Source organism: Eptatretus burgeri, chromosome 9, assembly GCF_056783735.1.
Source record: "Eptatretus burgeri isolate ZD-2024b chromosome 9, Ebu_testis_v1, whole genome shotgun sequence".
NCBI classification, from domain to species: Eukaryota; Metazoa; Chordata; class Myxini; order Myxiniformes; family Myxinidae; genus Eptatretus; species Eptatretus burgeri.
In genome coordinates, this window is record NC_140969.1 from 33046561 (window position 1) to 33073209 (window position 26649).

At 38.4% G+C, this 26649-nt stretch overlaps 2 protein-coding genes across 2 annotated transcripts in view; one reads left to right on the forward strand and one right to left on the reverse strand.

Moving 5' to 3' along the window:
* Window positions 1-7894: 7894 nt before the first annotated feature.
* LOC147019864 (uncharacterized) overlaps window positions 7895-26649 on the reverse strand; it is a 105345-nt gene continuing 86590 nt past the window's right edge. The window contains exon 9 of the mRNA XM_085894643.1: window positions 7895-8682. Coding sequence (XP_085750769.1) covers window positions 8656-8682 — 27 coding nt within the window. The 3' untranslated portion in view covers window positions 7895-8655. The remainder of the gene's footprint in view (window positions 8683-26649) is intronic.
* Window positions 15014-17926, forward strand: LOC147019865 (uncharacterized). Its single transcript, XM_085894631.1, has 3 exons — window positions 15014-15871; window positions 15969-16133; window positions 16231-17926. The coding sequence occupies exons 1-3, from the start codon at window positions 15779-15781 to the stop codon at window positions 17302-17304; spliced, it is 1332 nt and encodes a 443-aa protein (XP_085750757.1). The 5' UTR covers window positions 15014-15778; the 3' UTR covers window positions 17305-17926.

The window sequence follows — 26649 nt, forward strand, 5'->3', positions numbered from 1 at the left end:
AAATGGATACGTAATTGAGAAGGTCGGAGGAAGTGATAGATGGTTTGTGTATGTGAGTTGGAAAAATGGCAGCATGCTTGCTGTTTTGGTGAGAGAGAAGTGGACAGTTGGAAAATGTCAGAGATTTAAAATGTCGATGGAAATAGCAAATGAGATGGATGTTTTGAGTATACGTACAACTGGGATTTCTGTATACTTTCGCATGTTGTTTTGGGAAATAACAAGGAAAGGGATTAAAATATTGATATGACATATAATGCAAGTTAAATGCTTCCATAAGAATCTTTGTTAGTCTTGTAGAACAACATGTGCCCATGACGTTTATTGATTGGTGTTTAATTGATGCTTTGTTTGTTTCGGAATGTTGAAAGCAGTCTTTGAAGCAATGTACGATTTCATCTAAATGAAGTTTGGAAAGAAGTTCCACACAAAGATTGGACGATGGGAGAACCCAGATTTGGGTGATTGAGCATTCAACACATGATTATGCCCCTTCCTGAGGAGATAAGATGGAGCAATGTGGGAAAAGAAAGAAAAAACCCACTGAGGAGAAGGTTGAGCAAAGTCTTAACGTCGGCGTTGTGTGGTGCCTGCGTGGAGGAATGTTCTCAGCCACACTCTCGATTGCCGCTCTGCAAATACATCGTGAACTTGCTGTGGTTGCTTCAATGTACGACAGGCCTGGAATTCCACACTGCGCTCCTTCAACCCAGTGTCCGGCCCAAACTTGTACTTGCCCTCATCTACCTTCTCCTCAGCTCAAGGAGTGCTTCGATTGTGTTTCCCGTTAGGTGCTGCTCTATCCACACACTGACCTGTTTATCTTCTGACTTCGGGTAGCATGTTTTCAATGTGTGACACATGCTGATGAACAGGCCATAAATTAAATGGAAACTCACTCATTTTCTGATATGAGCACTCGCTGCCATTGTTGATTGAACTTGAATTATGGAAATCTTTTCTCCTTCAGGAATGGAACATGGTAATCATGTGTAAGAAAAATTATTCAAATTTTCCTTAAAAAAAAAAAAAACAGGGGAGTGTGGGGGAAAATTTTATAAAAATGTATTTTAAATTGTAACAAATGAAGTTTCAGAAATGTAACTTTTATGCTGCAAATTGAATTCGCTGTCATTTCTGGCCAAAAGACTTTTGCCCTAAATGATAAGAAATGTGTTGTTCTGGAGCAGAGTGACCGAGCTGATAAATGAACCTTTGCTTAGAAATGTACGAAGTGGCTTTTCGTCTAAAGGACACGTCTACAGTCTGGGTGAATATCCCCCAACCTCTCTCTCATGAAAGTATAAAATGCTTTGAAATCTAAAATTGTTTTACAGACGTCAACACATGCTACTTGTAAGTTAATCATAAGTTGAGACACGCCGAGGTAATGTTTAGCGTACCCGAAACTTATTTCTAACCTATGATTAACGTGTTGTTGGCACGTTACGCGATCGTTGCCACACATCGACAGACATTACTTTTAAGTTACTCATAGGCTGAAAGACATCGGTATAATGGATCGTCCTTGCGTCAGCGTCGACGGCCACGGCCAGGACACTTATTTGCAGCATTCTTCAAACTTTTCTTCGGCATGACGAGGATGTTCACACTTCGATATCTAGCTTGGCTATGATTCCAATTGTCCATCGGCAGCGTCTATTTAAAATAGTCGAGTTTGAGCGTTTTAACACGTTCAGAAGAAACGCTTCAAATTTCCAAACCCCAGCGTCAAAAAACAAAGGTGAGTGACAGCAATTTAAATCGTTCATTGTAAACAATGAAAATAGCTGAGTGGTACCGTTTAAAAGTCGTTGAGTGTAAAAAGAATCCAATTGTTGAGCGCAAGCGTCTACTTTCAATAGTGGAGATGCAGCCATTTAAATCGTTGAGTGGCAGCCTATGAATAGCAAACCCCACGTCACCGGCAAAGATAAACTGCCGCACGATATGGATAATTTAGGCTATCGTTGGGCATAGTTTGTGAACGCCGGCTTCACGATAATTATTCGTTGGTATATCGTATCTATAAGTAATCAAAGCGCTCCATGCACATTATTAGTTCATTGTGCATTTGTCCAACCCGTTATGAATAGACCTAAATCGTAAAAACAAGCCGTAGCTCATTGTTGAAAAAGCCCCATAAAAAAATTAGCCGCGAAGAACTTCGAACAATGGTGAAAAGATGTCTCCTACCCGTGGACACGCGGACGCAAGGAGGATCCATCATAACCCACACCCTCCCCCTCACACTCACCTACTACTGCCAACATGAACAAACTACTACTAATACTAATACTAATACTAATACTAATACTAATACTGATACTGCTGACATGGACATCGACTCAAAAAGGACTCGAAAACACTGTTGGGTTCCCCTTTTATGAGCAGCATTTTTATATACCAATTCCCAAAACCGCTGGGAACACGTCTTCATATGGCAGTTGTAAGCTAGAAACACGTTCATTTATTTTTTTTGTCGACCGGAAGACGTCATTCGAATACGTCTACATATGTCGATGTATGTTGGGACTACGTAAAGAATTGGTTCAAAGCACGTCAAACATAAGTTAGAAATAAGTTTCGTGTAAAAAAGACATTACCGCGATGTGTTTCGACTTATGAGTAGCTTATAAGTAGCCTTTGTGGACGTGTGTAAGCGTCCACATATCGTGTGTAAAACTTATCCCCATCGCATGCGGAACGTGTGTCATACGCCGAGTACGTCCAAAAATTTTGAACATGTTTAAAATTTCTTGACGTACTCTACTTACTACGACGTATGATAGCGTACTTTAGCGTTCTACTCACGTATACCAAACTTACTCATACCGTATTTGACGTGCCCCAACGTTTGACACATTTTTCTTAGGTCGGCATACGCTGGCAAGATCGCCAAGGTGTGACCGCGATGTTGACACTTCCATTTCTACGGCAGTTATGATTTGAATCGTTGTGCGTCAGCCTTTTAATAGGCTACGTCACGACATCGTCGGCGATGCATGCAACGCGCTATGCCTAAGTTAGACTATCGTTGGGCATAGGTTGTGTAGGCCGACAACAGGTTCAGCATTCGTTGGTATAAGTTATCTATAACACAACGAAACGTTCTGTGTCCGTTATCAATGCGTTATACATAAGACCAAGTCGTGTTGAATACGTCCGAATCTTTAAAAAAAAACATCAAAAGTTCAACGTAAGCCAGCGTTTTACATACATTTTAATACGTTGCCATCCCTGGCTAAAACGTCAAGGTGTGACCGGGCCTTAACTTACATATACCGTATAATGGCGTATTGGCAGCGATTAGGGGAATTGGTATATAAAAAGGGGCTTCGCAGGAGGAACCAGTCTTTTTTTTAGACTTTGTGGTGAGTACATGTCCATGTCATTCCGAGAGATGGAGGATACGGCAAGGCTGAGACGACAATACCTACCTGTCCTCCAACATCAACATGACCTCATCAAGTTCTTACTGCACCAGTTGCGTGCCAATAGAGCCGGGAGAAGAAGACGTGAACGGAGGAGAAGGAACTGGGTCAGACCATGGATCGGGAGGCGACGCCATTACGGCACATATGACCAGCTCATGGTGGAACTCCGGAACGAGGACCATGCATCCTTCATCAACTTCCTGCGAATGCCCCCAGCGATGTTCGACGAGCTGCTAGCCAGAGTGGGTCCGAGGATAACCAAGCAGTACACCTTCTACAGGGATCCGCTTGAGCCTGACATGAGGCTGGCACTGAGCCTGCTGCTGTTGGTGCCGTGACTGCAGTGAGGTGGAAGCGATTTAACTCGTTCAATGAAAACGATTTCAATTGCCGAGCACCAGCGCCCAAAAACAATAGGCAAGTGACAGCCATTTATTTAAATGGTTCAGTGTAAATCATTTCAATAGTCGAGTGGAAGCGATTTAACTCGTTCAATGGAAACGATTTCAATTGCCGAGCACCAGCGTCCAAAAACAATAGGCGAGTGACAGGCATTTATTAAAAGTGAAGTTGCAGCCTATGAATACAAAACCTCACGTAATCGTTGACGATATGCTGCCACGCTATGCATATGTTAGACTATCGTTGGGCATAGGTTGTGGATGCCTAAAACACGCTAATCAATTGTTGGTATAACTTATCTATAAGTTATCGAAGCGTTCTGTATTCATTACTAGTACATTATGCATTTGTCCAAGTCGTTTTGAATACTTTAAAAACTGAAACAAAAAATAGTTCATGGTGGGAATGAGAAAAAAAATTCGCCGAAAAGAACATCGAACAATGGTGCAAAGTAGTCTCCTATTCGTGGCCACAACGAGGATCCATTACCACCCACACCCTCCCCATCACACTCACCTACTACTACTGACATGGACCTACTACTACTACCAATACTACGACTACTACTACTGACACGCTCACCTACTACTACTACTACTACGACTGATACTACTGACATTGACATCTACTCAACATGGAGTCTGGAACACTGACGGGTTCCTCTTGTGAAGCCCATTTGTATATACCAATTCTCCTAAACGCTGCCAAATCGCCATTATACGGTAGATGTAAGTTAGAAACACGTTCCGTAAGTTCTGTGGTCGTCCGGAAGACGTCAATCAAATCCGTCTACATACGACAATGTGCGTTTGAGATACGTTACACATTGGTTCAAAGCACGCTACTCATAGGTTCACAAGGACAAATGTGTCCACGAGCAGCGGCCTAAAGGTTTTGTCGGCTAAAAAAAAAAAGTAATAAATTTTTTTTTTTAAAACAACAACATCCGATATTTCGTCACTTGCCTTCATTAAGCCAATAGCGAAACGCGTCATAATGTATTTACGTATTTACGATATATCGTGTATTTACGAAATTACAATACGATAAATGGAAGAATCTTTAAATATTAACGTGAACTTTTCGAAACTTTAAAGCAAATGTCAGAATATATTTAAAAGTTCATGATAGACGCTCTCAAAAGGCACCGTCTATGTGAGGATGTGTACATGTGCTCAGTATTTAAGGAGATAAGGATCCTGTATATACAAGAGCCGAGTCCTAGAGATTAAGGTTGAAGAAGAAGACGAAGACGAAGAACAACAACAACAACAACGCCTATGCTAAACATTACCTCGACGTGTTTCGACTTACGAGTAACTTACAAGTAACGTGTGTCAACGATCGCGGAGCGTGCCGAGAACTTATGCCAGCGTATGCGGAGCGGAACTTGTGAGCCATACGTCGAGTACGTCGTAAAATTTTCAGCATGCTTGAAATTTCACGACGTACTAGACGTACCACGAAATATGACAGTGTACTTCATTGTTTTTCAGCATGCTCCTAACGTATACACAACTTACCCATACCGTATTCGACGTGTGTCAGCGTTTTAGATACATTTTTCATAGGTCGGCATACGCTGGCTAAATCGTCAAGGTGTGACTGCGATGTTGACACTTCCAATTTTCAGGCGGTTATGATTTAAATCAGTGTGCGGCAGCTTTTTAACAGAGAATGCCACAAGTTCATCGGAGATACATGCAGCGCGCTATGCCTAAGTTAAACTATCGTTGGGCATAGGTTGTGAATGCCGACAACAGGCTAAGCAGTCGTTGGCCTAAGTTATCGATAAGACAACGAAACGTTCTGTGCCCGTTACTAATATGTTATGCATACGACCAATACGTTATGAATACGACCAAAACTTTAACAAAAAAAAAAAACCTCAAAACTTCAGCGTATGCCAACGTTTTACGTACATTTTTATACGTTGCCATTGCTGGCTAAAACGTCAAGGTGTGACAGCGCCTTTAGAGTTCTGTGCGCAATCTATTGAGCTCCTTTCATGCCAATTTTCAGCTCGAACAAAAAATATTTGTAAGAGGAGATAGGTTTTTGGCGAGTACATGTCGAACATTTCAGAAACGGTTAATTGCGAATATCTCGAAGAGAAAGAGTCTGATTTTGATGAAACTTGGGTGAAATGTGTACAATGTGGCTAGCATGTACACAAAAAATGAATGGTTGCTATGCACACCTCCGTTGCTTAGCAACAGCTAAAATACTTTATCGTACATCGTACACTTATTGTGGACTGTACAAAAAAATCAATACCTCCGAAACTGGACCTCCGAGGGACCTGTTTTTTTTGTGCCCAAGGAGAATGTCTTACAGCATCATATAAAAAAAATAAAATCTTTAGCGAATGCATAAATGGAATTACCAGGGCTGCCATTTGTTAGTCTCTTGGGAAACATGGCTGAAATTTCACAAGGCGCATTTCTGGGCGAAAACTAAGAGGGCTGTGATAATCATATTTATTGTGCTAAATTGATTGATAGCATGTACATGAATATCGGCTAGTCACGTCGGCCAGCTTTCCATCCAGAGCGAGCAGCCATGTCGCCTACCGGTCCTGGTCTGTCTGTCTGTCTGTCTCTCTCTCTCTCTTTCTTTCCCCTGCCCCTCCTCCCCCACTCTCCCTTCTTCCCCTCACGCTCTCTCATCCTCCTCCCCCCCCCCCACCACCCAGCTCCCGCTCCCAGCATCACCCCCGACCTGAAACAGCAAATAAAATGTTTTGACTTTTAAAACATCAACATTTGTCCGATTTTCTTCCCGCCTTTTGCAACCGCGTTTGAAACCATCTGAGCAACGATGAAAAATTAAATTAGATATCAAATTAGAGTTAAGACAGAACTGTGAGGGAGCCTGAATGGACTTTACATTTCATTCCTGAGACTGAAAATAGGCCTATTTTCACTTAAAATGCATTTTTGTCTAAAAAGACCAATTTGCATTTGATTTTCTTCCCGTTTTTTAAAACTGAGTCTTAAACTATCTCATCAACTCTGAAAAATGAAATTAGATGTCAATTTGAGTTAGAATAAAGAGGTGAGAGAATTAGAAAGCACGAGCCTTATAATGGAGGCCTATGTGGAACCTCAGACCTACTGTAGATGGAGTATATAAATATGGCAGCCATAGTATAAAAGTTTTGGGTGGAATCAGGCAAACTGTCCAACGAATGGTTGGAACTCGCACGCACGGACACACGCATGACTCATTTTATAGTATAGATGAGGAACAAGATTGTGCCCAAGAAGATTCCTTCGAACATTCCAGCCTCCACTGAGAGGTGAAGGTTCCATTTTGATAAGTAGGTCACAGACAGCAAGCTTGGCAAGAAGAGCAGGACACCAGACTGTATCAAATACCAAAGATATGTCTAAGGACACAGTCCTGACCTCTTGGTTGAGATTTAGCACTTCAGACCATTGCTGAGAGAGCAGCAGCATCATGTCCAGAATTGAGTGACCAGGCCAGATCAGTGTAAATAATGACAGAGCGGGATAGGTTGAGTTACATGAGCTTTGGAGATAAACAGCAAGTTGAGACTTTTTGCGTTTTCTCAGGCAGATTTTGCGGTGATACTATTTGAGATGAGGGAGTGGATTGAGGGGAGCATACACAATATACAGACTTTGGCAAAGCATCTCCAGTATTTTGCAAAGGGAGACTGGCTGGAAAGTTCATCCTTTGCATTTGGCATTTGCAAGGTGATACTTTCTGGCTTCTCTAAGTCAAGCACTTCTTGCAAGTCTTATGTAGTGATGTAAAGTTGCCCTCAGCCAGATTAGCATCCCATATTGACAAAGCTAGCTGCTCAAGCACAACTGCCTCGCCCCAAGATTCAGTGAGTAGGATTGACCGTATGAACAAGATATAGCTCCAGACACAATGAGATAAACAAGTGCATGAGGGGGATTAGGCTTTTATTAAAGTATTCACAGACAAAATCAATAGCAGATGATCTGAAAATTGAAAAGTCCAATCCTTTTGTGAGAGTGCAGATTGCAGTCCCTGCCAGTTAGCCTGTGTGGATAGCCATATTCTGTGGTATTCTGGTCACTCCCCACAAATAGCAAGACATATATGGGTTTTGACATGACCATGGTCAGAGGAGGAACAGGAGAGGTCGGATGGAAAGTTTGCCATTGATGTGCCATCATTACCAGAGATGCAGGTTGACAATTTCACAGATAAAAGCAGACCCACAGTGTCACAGAAAGTCTTAGCTGCAATGCCATGACTAGTTGTTGCAGAGCTGACATCTTGCTCGGTGGCAGTTGAAATGCACATCTTGAAACCACATGTGGTGATGTTTTTCTGCATGAGATTTGTGTATGTTTTGCAGTTTGGCAGTTTCCGATTCATAACCATCACGAGACAAAGGGCATTTTGTCAATTTGTCCTGAGAATAAGACATGCTCGCCTCCAGCTTTCACAATGCATTCTTCCTTTGATGACGAAATACTTTTTTAACAATAACATGAAAACAAAAAACACGAGAGGGTTCACAGAACGCGATACCCCACGTCGTGTTTAAGTATATACAGGAGGGCATTGCCGTTTGCAGGGGTTGCATTCTTGAAAATCCCCGTGAACTGCAAATTCACAACTTAAGGGGAAAATAGGGTTAGGGACGTCAACTTATAAATTTACCCAAACCGTACCCTTAATTAACATGTTTGTGCATTATGTTATGCTATTTATTTACTTGAATAAATGTTTTTAAGAACATAAAAGCAATTAATTTTTTTCTTGACTTAATAAGATAATGAAACTTACCTTTAATAATAACAAGCAAATACTACTCGTTCCTTCGCTGACAGGAATACTAAATTGGGGAGAAAAAGAAGGGGAAAACAGGAAGGGGTGTGTGTGTGTGTGTGAGAGAGAGAGAGAGAGAGAGAGAGAGAGAGAGAGAGAGAGAGAGAGAGAGAGAGAGAGAGAGAGAGGAAGGGAGAAAGGAGGGGGAGCGAGGAGGGAGGGAGAGTGAGGAGCGATGGGGGGAGGGAAGGCAGCGTGAAGCGAGACAAAGGGAAGGGAGACGAGTGGTGGAGCATTAATTACGATTCATACTGTCTCATCAAAATAAAATCCGCATAGAATAACAGTAAAGATGGAAACAAAATAATGTCTGAAATCTGATTTTCAACCAGTCATACTATAAATAGCACCCAGAACCAAGCACTCACTGCCTGGACATGGACGAAGATAAACACTGTCCGGAAACAAACACCACCAGCACATGTCCGGAGACAAACATCGCCCGGACAGGTCTGGAGACAAACACCGCCCGGACATGTCCAGAGGCAAACACAGCCGAGACACATCCGGAGACAAACACCGCCCAGACACATCCGGAGACAAACACCGCCCAGCACGTCCGGAGACAAACTCCCATCCAGACCAAACACCGCCCAGAAACGTCTGGAGATAAATACCGCACGGATACATCTGGAGCCAAGCCATCGAGAGACAAACACTGCCTGGACAGGTCCAAAGACAAACTCCCATTCAGACCGAACATTGCTCAGACACGTCCGGAGATAAATACCACCCGGACACGTCCGGAGCCAAGCCATCTGGAGACAAACACTGTCTGGACACGTCAGGAGCCAAACACCGCCCGGTCACGTCCAGAGACAAACACCGCCCGGACACATCCGGAGACAAACACCGTCCAGCACGTCCGGAGACAAACTCCCATCCAGACCAAACACCACCCAGAAACGTCTGGAGATAAATACCGCACGGATACATCTGGAGCCAAGCCATCGAGAGACAAACACCGCCTGGACACGTCCAAAGACAAACTCCCATTCAGACCGAACATTGCTCAGACACGTCCGGAGATAAATACCACCCGGACACGTCCGTAGCCAAGCCATCTGGAGACAAACACTGTCTGGACACGTCAGGAGCCAAACACCGCCCGGTCACGTCCAGAGACAAACACCGCCCGGACACGTCCGGAGACAAACACCGCCCGGACACAAACACCGCCCGGACACGTCCGGAGACAAACACTGCCCGTACACGTCTGGAGACAAACTGTCATCCAGATCAAACACCGCCCGGACACGTCCAGAGATAAATTCTGCACAGACACGTCCGGAGCCAAGATATCTGGAGACAAACATCGACTGGACACATCCTGAGACAAACTCCCATCCAGACATAAATACCGCCCAGACACCTCCGGAAACAAACTCCCATCCAAACCAAACCTCGGACATGTCCGGAGATAAATACCACTTGGACACGTCCGGAACCAAGCCATCTGGAGACAAACATTGTCCGGACATGTCAGGCAACAAGCACCGTCCGGAGACAAACACCGCCAGCACATGTCTGGAGACAAACACCGCCCGGACACGTCCGGAAACAAACACCACCCAGACACGTCCGGAAACAAACACCGCCCGGACACGTCCGGAAACAAACACCGCCCGGACACGTCCGGAGTCAAGCCACCTGGTGACAAACACCACCCGGAAATGTTCGTAGACAAACTCCCATCTGGACAAACACCGCCCGGACACGTCCGGAGGCAAACACCGCTCGGACACATCCGGAGACAAACACCGCCTGGACACGTCCGGAGATAAATACCAGCCAGACACGTCTGGAGCCAACCATCTGGAGACAAACACTGCCCATACACGTCGAGTGACAAACTCCCATCTGAACATAAACACCGCCTGGACATGTCCGGAGACAAACTCCCATCCAGAACAAACACCGCCCGGACACGTCCCGAGCCAAGCCATCTGGAGGCAAACACTGCCCGGATACCTCCTGAGACAAACTTCCATCTGGACATAAATGCCACCCGGACAAGTCCGGAGATAAACACCGTCCAACCATAACCACTGTCTGGACACATCCGGAGACAAACACCACACAGACACGTCTGGAGACAAACACTGCCAGGATACGTCAAACATATGAACAAAACACACACACACACACACACACACACACACACACACACACACACACACACACACACACACACACACACACACACACAATGTATATTAGTGCTTGGCCATGGAAATTTTTCGGTAATCAGCTGATTGGAGTCAGTGTGATTACCGACTTCAGGTCGTACCGTATACAACCCAAAAACCTTGAGTTGCTTTCACCTTTGATTTGGTGGAATTTCAATCAACAAATTTTAAAAACAACGCTGCATATTATAGAAATTTCAGAGATGTTCTGCAATCGTCAAGTGATGGGTGGAAAAAAATTTGGCTCTGTAATTTGGAAACGGGTTAATACGGCAAATGGCTAGGAAATCGGATGTTATCACATATATTTTGCTTTGAAACTCACAAAGAGAAATCATATAACCTTTATAAAGCACACTCGGTTCATATAAAATAACCAATTGCTTTAGAAACAGTCACGAGGACAAAGGAAAACATAATTGCTTGTACGCTGCTGAAGTTAAAAATTAAAATCTCCACCACTCATCATCATCATAAGATACAGGATGAAACTTCACCACCACGGTGCCCGTAACCAAGCGTGCAGGCACACATACAGACCAGCGGAGTCTCTTTACAGATCCTAATCAACTCATATGTACCACGTCCGTGTGAGCTATCTATGTACCTCTACCTTGTATTATAGCAACTGCCAACTGTACATCCCGATCGAGAGATAAACTGTACCGCTATCGACTATAGTAGAGGAGGGTGCTTGGCAAGTGGCTTAAGCACTCAAGCAAAGCACTCCAATGAAATGGTTGATAAGGAACTCCACCACTCATCATCATGTGTGCATGATAAAGACGGTTAGGCAATAGCATGATAAAGACGGCTAGGCATTCAATGGCAAGCTGATTGGTAATGGCACATATCTGCAAAAAACTGAACATCACCAGTTTCTTAACATTTTCAGATTTCACTCCAGATTTTGAGTTATTTAGTCCACATCATCCGATCCTCCAAACTCAAATTATATTTCGATTATATATGTTAATCAGTCTGTGAGAGTAGATCATAAGAAATTGCATCATATAATGCATGAAATCGCTCCAAGCTCCTAATCTGAAAACTATAACAATTGTAAAAGCGATTATTGATGCATGCAGCGATTCGTAGGTATGTTGATGAGGCATTCGATGTTATGAGTGAGTAAAGTGAAAAAAACATTTTGAGCGCTTTATCATTAAAAAACTGTTGTGGCCTATTCCAACTCAAGGCAATGTTGAGCAGGCCAAACAAAATGGCGAATTAAGACCCCAGCGAGGGAGAACGAGGTGACCAAGGATGAGAGAGAGTGAGGTGGCGAGGATGCGCCTGATTAAGGATATCAATATTAGAAAAGGAGCCGTGTCTGTCTATTTGTTTGTCATGTTATAACTTGAGAACAGATTAGCAGATTTCAATAAACCGAACTACGGTGGAGTCAAGAAACTCTCGGGAAGATTTGTGACTTTTTTTTTAATTCTTTTTTCATGGGTACATGGGCACACGTGGCAAAACTGCAAATGTCAAATTGCGACACAGGTTATCACCAAACTCCTAGGAATCCTGTTTCTTCTTGCCCTATTGATTAGCCATCACAGCAAAGATTGGTATTTCCGTCAGCGAAGCGACGGGTCTTACATTCTAGTAATTAAATAAGGCCATTAATTATCTTCAAAATGGGTGTTTTAACGAACCCAAACACCCAATTTTCACTCATGCACTTCCTTGGAGTTCCCGTAGTGTGCATGCACAGTTTCTGGCTGCTAGGTTTCATGGTTTTGGAGTTATGCAGAAGACACACACACACATACACACTGACTGATACACTGACACACACTCACATTTATTCTTGTAGATGATACACTTGATCCAATAATGGGATGGTGATGTTGATAAGGGCGATGATAAAGATGAGTTGATTGAGATGATGATGATGATGGAGATGATGGTTGTGATGATGTTGGAAGGTTTGAGGGAGTTATTGTGTTGATTGCCCATGTTAATTATGTGAATAAATGTGGAAAATAGTTCGCCAACCCACGATTATTTGAGCGCAATGACCGCAATCTGCAAACCTAGCCTCAATAAATTCATCCCGATAGAGTGAATCCATGAAGGGGAAACCCACAAACATTTTTCTTTTTTCATTACGAACCCCCTTCTATACTTCAATTTTAATAAAATAATGATTTTAAAGATCGTTTAAAAAATCCACAAGTTTAGCGCTACTGACTTTTTGAAAGGCCACTCTTGTGAGACAATTTGTGAACACTGTGGAAGAGATCATGCATGACCTTAGCCCAGAACCCAGAGCACAAATTGATATGCAGATACGAGATTTTAGTGAAGCATTTGATCCTGTGGCACATCAAAAACTCCTGAATAAAATCAATCACTATGGAATAATATCTTCTTCTTCTTCTTTCAGCTGCTCCCGTTAGGGGTCGCCACAGCAGATCATCCGTATGATCCACACAGTGATTTGGCACATGTTTTACGCCGGATGCCCTTCCTGACGCAACCCTGGTCGGCTCTTACGACACAGGGATATGGTACACCTATTTTAACCGGGGTATACACCGGCCCAGTATACTGGTACTCGTTTCGCCGACCTCAGAAGGATGACAGGCTGAGTCAACCCCCTGGTGTATTAATTCAGTGGCCAACGGGGCTTGAACTCAGGACCTTTTGGATCCCAAGCCGCTGCCCTAACCACTGCGCCAACACCAGGCTTCACTATGGAATAATATATGAAACCTTAAAATGGATAGATACTTGGCTAACCAAGAGAAGTCAATGTTTTGTTAATCAAGAGAAGTCAACATGTTATTTATCGAGAAACATCTCAACTAATACCAGTTACCAGTTAGAACGGTCCCCTGAGGGGGACCGTTCTCGATCACCTTATGTTTCTGATACATCAATTACATCAGGGAGAGATTCAATCAAGGGACAAAGATAAAGGTCTTCACTGACAAAAGTGACACAAAAAAGTTAAGATAGTTACATACAAGGCATTGGTACATCCCAAACTTGAGCATGCAGCATCAGTTTGGGAGCCCCACCAAGTCTATGTGTAAAAAACAAACGGGAAATGGTACAAAGATGTGCAGCAAGGTTTGTCTCTAATGGCTATGCCAGAACCTCCAGCATTACGTCAATGTTGCACTCCTTGGAGTGGCCTTCATTGCAACATTGACGATGGCTAATTAGGTTCCACAAGGCAGGACACCATGAAGTTGCTATTGATATACCATCCTATGTCAACCAAGCAGTCCGTTCCAGGAGAGGAAACACCAACTGTTTTGTGCCTCGCCAATGTCGCATGAAGGCATACCTTAATAGTTACATACCTCTATATCTAACTCTCCATCTGTCCCCTCTTGTGGCTGTTCTGTGTCACTGAACAAATCTGTGTGTGATACGTTAGCTTAACATTTATGTTTCGAGACCATTTCTGTCTAGTTGAGCATGCCTGCAGGTTTTCTAAATGGTCTTTATTATTAATTGATTCCATATTGTATCCTCTTCCCGGGAATTATTTATTAAAACTGTTGCGTTTAAAAATGTATTCACTGTGGATTTTGAGCCACGGATACGCCTTCTCGTGTAACCAAATTCACCTGTAAAAATACCCCTAGAGGGAGTGCCGGTCATCTCTGCCAGAGGTCGAAAGTAACTCTGTGCCAGACTGGAATAGTGGCAGTTCATAAAGTACGTACGCTCTACTTCCGGGTTTCAAAACCATCCACCCCCCTCATACATTGGTAATCGCTTGCAAAGCCAGCAGTTCCTTATGAACCAGTGTTTGTAAGCCATGACAATGCAGTCCCTAGCGGTGTAATTTACCTTTTTCTTTTAATGTCACAGCACGTCATTTATGAAAATAAAAGTACAAATTGACATTCAAAACAATGTTAATGTCATATACGAAAGTAAGTGTGCATATAAACTTGTGTTCCATTGTTTTTATTAAATCTGACAAAAGCTTCAAATGTAATATTTGTCTCGGAGAGTCCCGGTTCTTAATATTTTAATACTTTTATTTTTGTATGTACGTACTTTATGAACGGCCCATACGGGGAATCAGAACGAAGTTTGAAGGGCTATAAAATCGCAACGAGAGCAAATTTCCAAAAAATGGCTCGTTAGTAGGGTAAGAATACTGATTCTGGCTCACTTTTCCCCATGTAAATGAATGGGGGATTTTCAGCGATTTATATTTTTTTTCCCTAAAAATAAACCCCCCTTTTTATCCCAAGGTATATTTATTTGTCTCCCCTTTTAACTTGGAGGTTGAACCTCATTGAATTGAACACCTGGGGGTTGAACAGCTCACTCATTGAACCTATAAAGATTTGTTCATTCTCAAATTCCTTCAATAGTTTAATTTTCTTTGCACAATAATCCCCATCTAAAATATTGACAAACAAAACATTTGAATCTTTATATTTTTTAAGATACCCCATTTGTGCCATTACGAAATGATAAACTTCTCTTAATGCTCTTGTTTGACCACCTCCTGAGCCACAGGTTATTTTTTGTTAAGCCCCGCCCACTTTTCTTTAAGCCCCGCCCACTTTTGTTAAGCCCCGCCCACTTTTCATAAGGTAATTTTTCTAAGCCACGCCCACTTTTCCTAAGCTCCGCCCACTTTTGCTAAGCTCCGCCCACTTTTCATAAGGTATTTTTTCTAAGCCACGCCCACTTTTCCTAAGCTCCGCCTACTTTTGCTAAGCCCCGCCCACTCTTACATCATTTCCAGTTCATCTCTGACTCACAAAGAAATCACTAGAAAATTACAGGATGTTATGGTTTTGAAAAATTTCCCAATGAAGGCTTGCCTAGGCTTGCCCAGGGAATTTCCAAAGGAAACCACACCCACCAGTCTTTCTCTATAAAAGCTTCAAACCCAGGCTCCATTTTAAACATTTGTTCTTGCTGGCAATGGTGTTCTGTGTGCTTGTCTCAAACTCTCTGTCTTCTATGGAACTAAACCTTCAAGTTGATGAACTGGATTCAAACCTCTTATCTATTGAGGTAAGATTTTTTATTTTCCTATTTTCAAACTTTGATTGAAGCATACTCATTTAATAATTAAATAACTTAATTAATACATTATTATTTTCTCTCACAGGAAATTGTATCTGAAAATACTGCTTTTGCTACAACTTGGGGGGAAATTGTTGGCTTGGTTGAAGACCTTGAGTGGGATGACTTTGGTGTTCCTTGGAACTCTCTGTCTTCTATGGAACTAAACCTTCAAGTTGATGAACTGGATTCAAACCTCTTATCTATTGAGGTAAGATTTTTTATTTTCCTATTTTCAAACTTTGATTGAAGCATACTCATTTAATAATTAAATAACTTAATTAATACATTATTATTTTCTCTCACAGGAAATTGTGTCTGAAATACGAAATGAAAATACTGCTTTTGCTACAACTTGGGGCGAAATTGTTGGCTTGGTTGAAGACCTTATGAGCGACCAAGACCCACAGAACGAGTTTGTCCTTGATGACCCAACCAAAGAGTTATACCTTGGAGACCAGCAAAATCCTGAAAAAGAGTTTTACAGCAATAGTACTCATTGTGAGTTATCAAGACAATACCCACTGAACAAGTTATACCTTGATGAGCCAGAATACAAGTTTTACCTTGGAGACTCACAAATTTTGAAAAAATCAGTAAATGAGTTCTGCCTTGATGGTTTAAATAACTACCTTGGAGACTCAGGAAAAGGGTTCTGCCAAGATGGTTCTAAATATGGGGCCTACCTTGGAGACTCACAAATTTTGAAAAAATCAGTAAATGAGTTCTGCCTTGATGGTTTAAATAACTACCTTGGAGACTCAGGAAAAGGGTTCTGCCAAGATGGTTCTAAATATGGGGCCTACCATGGAGACTCACAAATTTTGAAAAAATCAGTAAATGAGTTCTGCCTTGATGGTTTAAATAACTACCTTGGAGACTCAGGAAAAGGGTTCTGCCAAGATGGTTCTAAATATGGGTCCTACCTTGGAGACTCACAAATTTTGAAAAAATCAGTAAATGAGTTATCCTTAAGAGACTTTGTAAGTTGGTTTTACTTTGAATACTTGAAATGTGGGTTCTGGATTGATAACTCACAATGTGATACATATCTTGGAAACTCAACGGGAATGTGGTTATACCTTGAAGACTTGGAAAGTTGGGTTTATGTTGGACACTTGAAACTTTTTTGGGGGCTTTTATTTATTTATTTATTTATTTATTATTATTATTATTTTATTTATTTATATTTTGGAGACTTTTGGAGTTGCTATCACTCTTTGGGATCTAAACCTATCGATGTAGTTCTTTGTCGGATGGTGCTTGATGGGAGCAAGATCAAGAAAGTTCTGGGAAGAAAGTGCAGGCTTACTCCCCCTTTCTACGTCATCAAACCTGAAAGCCTTAAAAGACAGAATTGGAAGAAGAAAAAAAAAACGTAAAAATATATATATATAGGTGGAAATCTCATTTTGAAAAAGACATTGTGTTGGGCGAGGATTGAGTTAGGGTTGAGATTTTGAATGTGAGGGTTGGGGTTGAGATTTTGAATGTGAGGGTTGGGACACACACACATACACATCAACAAACAAAAGTTAAGCCTTGACTATTCAGTTGAGGATTCTGTGTTTGGGGTTCACAGATCTAAGAACGTCCCCCTTGACACACATTATATACTGTAATACACCTCGGACTTGTCCCTCTAGTGTCCACAAAGGTGTATTATATGCTTAGTTTTGTCTTTTGTAATTCCTGTGAATAAAATGAACCTAAAATCTCTTCCCCTTCCAAATCATATATTTTATAAGTCCAAGGAACTGTATCTATTACATCAACAATTTTAAAAAGTTCTTTCGTCCATCGTTCAGTAAAACCCTTTTCAAAATGAGATTTCCACCTATATATTCTTACGATATCACCAACTTTGAACTTAGGTTTTCTGACATTAATCTCTTTTTCATATTTTAATTTTGTAAATGTTTCTGATGGCTTCATATTCGTTGACGTGTGAATCGTGTCATTATACTTATCCACAATATCCTGAATAAAAGATAACCATTGTTGTGAACCGAGTTGTGTGAATTTTTTATATAGTCTCTCTTTTAAGGTACGATTAAAACGTTCAACAACAACTGCCTTCCCTTCATTAAAGGTACTGTATAATGTAATACTGTTATTTTTTAAAAAATTCATAAATGTCTTGTTATAAAACTCTCTACCCTCATCAGTCCACAATTTCTTAGGTTTTCTCTTACTTTTATTAAATATCTGTTGAAAAGCTAACACAAGAGTATTACCTGTTTTGTTTTTTAAAGGGACAACCCACGCATATCTACTCCTCAAATCAATAACGGTTAAAGCATACTTGTACCCCTTATCATTATTGAGTTCAATCAAATCAGCAGACCAGATATAATCAACTTCCTTGGAATAAACTTTCCTTCTCTGAAACTTTGTGAATATTGGTTTATGTAATTCATCAGCTAATTGCTCTTCAGTCTTAATGGCATCATTAGAGCCTATAAGTTTTTTGAATTTACAAGTCCAAGTTTCAATTTAGCACTAATCATCTTCTTCACGATGAACCTATCAACTTTTTCTCTCAAGGTTGGATTTTGTATCAGAGACAAATTATATAACATTTCTCTATCGGCTTCATGCTTTTCTTCCAACGTTGTGGTATTCCCATAATCAATATCGTGTCTCATGCACACTTCATCAACTCTATTGATTGGTTTACTCCAGGATTTAGGATTGTCTGCCTCATCTAATCTTTTATCCAAGTTTGTGCCTGGACCACAGAAAGAATACCCTGGAAGATGTAATTCCCCTGGTATTCCAGTAGTTGTAAATTTACTTCCTGATAAAAACTTTTGTATATCTCCTCCGAGTTTGTGTTTGGAGATAAATTGATTTTTTTTTGAACCACACACCGAACATATACCTTTTTGTATAACCCTGTTATTTTTACTTTTAATATATGAAATATTTTTAGTATTAGTTTTCTTTTTACATTTGAGACAATAACTCATTTATTTATGAGAAAAATTTCTGCAGAGTGCAAAAACCTTTTTAGTTTCCAACATGCACATTTGAATCTTAATTTTTAAAACATAAAGAATCCTTAGAAATGCCTTCACTCTCTCCTCCATTTATTTAAGAAAAAACTTGAATTAAAATACATGTCTTCTCGATGTCGATAGTCTTGTCGAAAGTATTGTAAATAGACTTTTTAATTCTTTGTATTCCTCCCTGGTGAGATAAGTTAATTTCTTTAATACCTCTATTCTTTTTTGAATCTCACTGGTTTCCATATTTTGATATTTATTCATTCTCTCTCTTTCCTCCCTCTCTCTCTTCTCTCTTTCCTCCTTCTCTCTCTCCTCCTCCTCCTTTTCCTCCTCTTCCCTCTCTTCTTCAACTCCTTCCTCATCCCTTACTATACTTGAATCGTTTACACCCCATAGAATATTATACATATATTCATCAGGATTTCTTGTTATTCCTGTATCCAAAATAATTTTTTACAACAGGATACCAATAAAATTTCTTTTGAATTTCTAAAAGAGCCTTACCTTTTCTTAACCTTATAATTTTTTCATTATTTAACATTCTAATTAAATCTAAAGTTGTTGGTTTATCAACATCAGCATAATGCCAATCTTTTATTGAAAATACCTCATTCTTATGTTGTAGAACATATTTATTAAAATACCGAATACCCTTTTCTTGAAGGTATGCTTGAACACAGAAATGATAATTTTCTTGAAGCCTTCTTGCTGTCATTTATGTATTAGAAATATATGTTAGAATAATATTATGGCACGAAACACCTCCCCATCTTCCCATAGTTAAATAATTTTGTATTTCCTCACTTATTATATATAATCCTGTTTTTTCTGTTTTCATGAGATAAACAAGGGCAAAACCATTATTATATTTACCCTTATTAAATTCTTTTATTTGTTGTTTACTAATCGTGGCTCCACAAAACTCATTCTCGATACCAAGTGGATAATATTCTTCCTTACGAGACTGATTTAATTGTTCCAGGTCTTCGAGGTTAATTTTAAATGACCAATTATACCCTAAATCATTCATATCATACCCCCATTGTTCTATTCTCATACAAACGATACGCCCTTCTTTATAAAAATTTATTTTAATTCGAACTGTGAATTCTGTATGACCTGGAGATAATATCAACACTTCTGTATCTTTAGAATACACAGCCGTTTTATTTAAGTATATATATTGTGATAAATCGCTTAATCTCACCAAGTCATTCGCGTCAGTCGGGCTTGGATAATTTTTTAATTTATAAGCATTTTTCATGTTAATATTTTTGTTTATATTATATTTATGTCGTTCAGCCTGTGCCTTTGTGTAATAATTTGATAAATCAATATCCAGTTCTTGAGATACACCAAAGATAGAACCATCTTTACCAACATAAGTCATTTATATTAGATTAAAAATAATATCATAAAATTTTTTATTTTTGTTGAGTTGAAATAACACATATAGACATAATTGACCACAACACTTGGAATTTAATTCTTGGACTTGAAATGTTTGATAAACACCATTCTGTAAGAATTTTATGACTTCAACAGGTGGTGGAAGACCAAAACTATCAAAATAATATTTGTCTTGACTATTAAAAATACAAACCCAATGAGAACCGTTCCCATCATTATCTTCTAAGTTCATAATAATATTCTTTGTATGTTTCGACACATTTGTTAATTCATCTCTCATACAAATAACCACATTATGAATTTTTAATTTCTTACAATATTTGGCAAGTTGTAAATTTGATGTTGTATTCTTTCCAAATTCTTTCAACCACTCATCAATGCTCATTTATTTATTAGAAAGATATAATCCATTACCTCTTTTCGTTAATTTTACACCTGCTTGTGCTATAGAAGAAAGCATATCTCCAACTAACAATCTCGCTTTATCAGGCAGACCTTCAAGTTTTTCAGCAAAATCTACAATTACACCACTTCCACTAATTTGTTTCTCCAACTCTTTGTTATGTCTTTCCAATTCTTTTTGAGCCTGGAGTTGAGCCTTCCTTTCGTTGGCAGTTTTGACCGCTGTTGAAATACCACCCGTCAATGCTCCAACCGCACTTAAACCAGCAAATAAAGGAATTAGAAATGGGAGAAATCCTCCACTCGTCTCTCTTATTGAATATTTTTTCAACATTGGTTTTGTCATTTTAATTTTAAGTGAGCCAGTGTCATTCAAGATTTTAACCTGTTCTCTTGTGAGCAAAACATCAATTCTTACTGCTCCTTTTCTCTGAATTGTATTAACGTTAATCGTACAAGGCTTTTGATTTTGAACACAAGATGATAGTTTATGAAGATTGATTTGATTAACATATACCCCAGTTGGTACTTTGCCACTCATTTATTTAACAAAAAATTATGTGAGACTAATCATCACACCATTATCTGTATTAATCTGCAATTCTGTTTCTTCCAAAAGCAAACAATATGTATCAACTTCTTCACTCTCTCCTCTTTCAATGTATAGGGAAGTATCCACTCGATTAGACTTTATAGTTTCTTTTTGAGCGCTCAGGTCAAACGTATAGATTGTATACAAACTTTTAAATGCTGTCATATCCAAAATAGGTTCTTTATTTCCATTACTTTCACACACCTTTTGGTAAGACTTGTATGCTTCAGCAAAATCATTTTTTTCCCAATTAATTTCCAATCTATCTCGTGGATAAAATGTTCCATCTAGAGAAACGCGAAGTTGTTTCACCTTAGCATTATCACTCAATGCATTATTCTTATCAGTCGCAGTATCACCATCTGGCTTTTTAAAAATCATCCACAGATATCGTGGCTTTCCTTCCAGAACACCCAAATTCCACGTGTAAGTAGTTTGATTGAGTTTAACGTGTTGACATCTTCTTTTGAGGTATGATACACTGAGTGGTTTTTTTGAGTTAAGTCTTCGATTCAACATCTCTTCTGTTTTAAGATTAGGAGTATATTCACTGATATACCAACTCATCTCCTCAATTACAAATTTATTCTGATCACCAAAAGCATTACCAACACCAAAAAGCAATCTATTTTCATTATCATTCCTTTGTAGTTGAAATCTAATTTTAAGACCATACAGAACTTTATCATAATCACAAAATCCAAATATACCTTTAAGAGGAACTGCCACAGTAAAACTATTTTCTGCTTTTGTATCATCATTATACATTCCTTTCCTTTGAATATATCCAGGGTCTGTGTTTGATCCCGTTGACATATCAGGAATAAAACCTTCGACAGACCCCTTTCCCATTCTATCACTGAATGTATAGAGTGTAAATTTCATCATTTCAGATACAGCAGAGACATAATCAACCGCTTCAACTTCTTGTGTTCCAATATACAATCGCACACTATCAAACATTTTCCAGAAGAAATCATTTACAAGTGTAGCGTTTGTGTTATTCCCAGCCTTAGTGAATTTAAATTTACACAACAAGAAACTTTCGGAGAGATTCAAATAGGTTTGTTGATTATTTATTTCAAAACTTTTTGTACCATTTGTATTCCAGTCTGTTCCAGTTATTGCATTTACCTTGAAGTAATCTTCTTTTTAGTGGAGTTTGAGATAATAATAGTATCATCCAAATCATAGATACTATCAATTGCTTCCATACTTGTATTTATTTAGGAAAAAGATGTTAAAACTTTTGAAACCCTGATCCAAGTATTTGAATTATTTTCTGTCGTTCTTGGGGGACAACTGAGTTTTACCTTTCTTAATTTCTTTTATTGCTTGTAATTTATGAGATTCTTTCTGAGCATCTTTTATACTCTTTACAGCACCTGCTACATTTCCCACAGCAGAAGCAGTTGAACCAATTAGGTCTTTATGTTTAAGAATAGTTGAACCAATACCCATGAGAGTATCAATTATCCCATCTCCTCTAAATTGATGTCCAACACCCCTTTGTCTCTTAGGTTTATAGTATCCTCTACCAAGATACATACCTTCACCCTTGTAGTACGGGGAAAGGAACATCCCATCCCCTGTAATTATTTTATATTTTCCCAACTCGTGCTTCCTCACAATAACCATCGTATTTATTTATTGAAAAACTTCACGTAGGTGAATTCTGATGGATATAACTTCTCCATTAAAAGAAATCACACGATTATCTTGGTCGGTTATCCTAAAATTTACTCTGTGTATGGTTTTTCCTGACACAGGTAGATAAACCAAATTTTTAGGCTCCATATTGAATTTATAACCAATTGGGGTTGAGTATGCGCTGAATGAAAATATTGTATTTGTTTTTAATCCATCATTATAAGCACCATCAATCAAATCACAGTGAATTAACACCGAATTTATTCCTGAGGATATTTGAATGACATTATCACTGTAAAACGTCCCATTAGTTTCAATCTTTTTTGAGGAGAAACCTAATAACTCTCTAAATGAATTATCAATTGTGAAATCAACCTTGTAGTTATTTTTAACTTTAATCGTTGATTTTGAAGTATGTTTTTGAATGTTTATAACAATATTTTTTGGTTCATCACCCTGTTCTTTCATAAGACGAGCAATTTCGGAAGATATTTGAGAAATCTCGTATGCTCCGGGTGAGACTGTTATCGTTTTGTATCCACTTCCCGGATTATAACTAAACTTGTCATTTTTCTCGGTTATATTAAATAAGGTATTATAAGTCTCCATGGACAATAAAGATGCCTCATATTCTTTTGTTGTGTCAAGTTGTAGTGGGTATGGGAATGAAGATGTGTGGTCGCTTGTTGTGAAATTAAAACTCAGGATTGTGCTTCTCATCTTATTTAATATGAGTTAAAATGTCTTTATATTGAGATTTATTAATTATTTTCATGTTCATCAACTGGTCTAAAATGGCTGATGCTTCATTAAAACAATTGTTATTTCCAGCCTTCTTACTGCCGAACAACAATAACAGTCTATTAACTAATTGCGATGGGTCATTTGGAAGAAAACTCATACCTGAACCAAGGATACTTAAAGCCTGAATAATGTGTTTCTCCTTCTCATTCTTCCTACTTTTACCAGAAAGAATAACCTTATAATTTAGAGTGTTCAGCAAATCAATATATACTCTATCATCATTATTTTCCATATCCAATGGTTTATCAATATACTTTGATTCATCCCTCACAGTTGAACCTTGTCTTCCATCTTTTGTGAGAAGAAACATTAATCTCGAAGTTAGTTTAACAGGGGGTTGAGCAGAACTTAAGAACCTTAATTCATCATTAAATATCAATACCTTTTCTTGAACAAGATGAAATATTGCTGGTTGTTCTGTTGGAATGAGTCCTGCTTTGGTTTTTGAATCCGCTGAATATTCATTGTTTTGAACAGCATTCACAACATAATCAGGGGGTTGATTAATCTCTTCCAGTTGTTGAAATAAACCTTCATCATCATATTCTAATTCTCCTAAATGCTCTAATTCTTCCTCCGTCATTTGACTGAAATCTTTTAACATTTGAAGCTTTCTAGGAGTATATTCTACTGTGGGAACTGTGGAAACATCTTTCATTTTTTCTTGGGAAGTTTTTAAAAGTGGTTTAAAAAATTTCTCTTGTTTTTTTTCAAATGCTTCTTCGCCCGTTAGTTTCTGTCTGCGTTTCTTCTTTATGTCTTCCTGTTGTTTTACAACTTTTGAAACCAACTCTTGATGTTCCTTAAATCTTCTTGCTCTTTCTTTTGTATCCATTTATTTATTGTAAAATATCATTTAATGAATTGTAAAGATCAACAGGGAAATTTTCCTTTTCTTCATCATTCAAGTAGATGTGTTCAAATAAATCCTTTTCTTTAAATATTTCATCAAATTCTTTATTAACATTAATGCGAGTTGTAATTTCTTCTTCACTAATCCTTGCATCTCTGCTTTTCATACGTTTGTGTTGAGTTTCTTCATCAACATCAAAACCGAATGATAAAATCTTCACTCCGCTCAGATATTTAATAATTTGTCTCGTTCCTTCTGGATTAGTTTCTAATATCCCAACACCACCAGATTTTAGTTTCTTTAACTCACTCTTACAATGTGAATATTTTGTTGTACCAAGAGAAACCTCCTCAAATATTTGTCCTTCATTCCTCAATCGCATATGTTCCTCCACTGAAATATAGTGATAATCTTCACCTTTTACTTCTCCAGGTCTTATTGCTCTAGTTGTTGTTGATACAATGCGTATCACGGGGTGTTTTTTAAGTAAATTTACAATATTCTCATTTGTACTACACAAGAACCTTGATTTATGAAAGTTTTTTCCAGAAGCAGATTTACCCACAAGATTTATAATAATAGTTGTCATTTATATATGTAATTGTTTATAAAACAAAAAATATATCCCTTAATATCTCATCTTGTTTCACAACAATATATTTATATTTTTCAGTCGTGTGCTTCATATAATCCTCAAATTTCTTTTTACTACATAATGTAGAACAATTATCTCTCCAAAAATTATTGATATCTATTGAATTTAACTTGAATAAAATAAAAGTATTAGCATTGTTTCTGATGGAACGACGAGGAAGTTGAAAGTACGATTGACTAAGATAAATACAATTACAAGAAGAATGTCTCCCTCTTGTGTAGTAGCTGTCCATTACCGTTTGGTTTCTCTCATTAACACAATCATCAAAGATAACGAGGTTCTTTTTGATTTATCCAAATCTTGGGGAGACGGTATATCATCCGTATTATCACTAAGAATACAAGTTATAAGATTTGATTTCTTTTTACATCTCTGTGTATCACAAAATAGTTGAATTATATCTTCAATGTTATAATCATTTAGGTTTTTTTGACGTTTAAATAAACCTATTATATCTTCTTTTGAAGACCAGCATTAAAACCTTGTGAGAGTAGTTGATACTCTGGTTGAAAACTCGACTTTGTGAAAATTATTAAATTATCATAATCTAAAAAGTTGGGAGTGAGGAGCATTTTTAAAAGTAAGCAGGTTTTTCCACATCCACTTGAACCAACTATGAGACATCTTAATGAATTTGGGAGATTTTTATGGTTGTTAAATTTTATCTTATTTTCCCAAATAGGTAAAAAATCATTCATTTATATATTTGAAAAACAGGTTATTTAATTTATTATTGGCTTTTTTAGAAACTCTATATTTTATCCTAAGTTCAGGTTTAATTTCAAGATAATCCATTATTTTATTTATACAATATCTTGTGTTGATATTTCCCTGAAAATTACATCCATGAATAATATACAACAACAATCCTTTGAACATTTCTCTTATACGTTCAGTTTCTTCCCTTGTAAGGAAAGGTGTGTTATCATACTCATACTTTACATTCATTTCTCTAATCAATCTTGTAAAGTAATTCATTTTTGGTGTAAATCTAAAAGAATTATTTTCCTTTTTATATTTTTTATTATCATTAATTAGAAGATAATCACAGAATATACATTGTTTATAGGCTTTTGACTCTGTGTTTAATCCCCGTCTTTCACACGCAGGACAATTCTCAAATTTGTCATATGGAGAATCAGGAAAGTCTAGCATATTTATATAGTAAAACTTTACTTAAACTGAAATTCATCTATACTTTCAGTTGTATATTACCATCGATATCGATATACTTTTTTCATTATCAGATTCAACGACAACATTTTTTATATTAAAGGTAATTTTAAAATTATCGTTAACTACTATTGAACGAAATGTCATTTCACCTGATATATTAACATCTTTTATTTC

Bases quoted from the DNA above. Each gene is read 5' to 3' on its own strand.
- LOC147019865 (XM_085894631.1), top strand. From the start codon at position 15,779: ATGGTGTTCTGTGTGCTTGTCTCAAACTCTCTGTCTTCTATGGAACTA. The intron at 15,872-15,968 runs GTAAGATTTTTT...TTTCTCTCACAG, and splicing joins CAAACCTCTTATCTATTGAG to GAAATTGTATCTGAAAATAC. The intron at 16,134-16,230 runs GTAAGATTTTTT...TTTCTCTCACAG, and splicing joins CAAACCTCTTATCTATTGAG to GAAATTGTGTCTGAAATACG.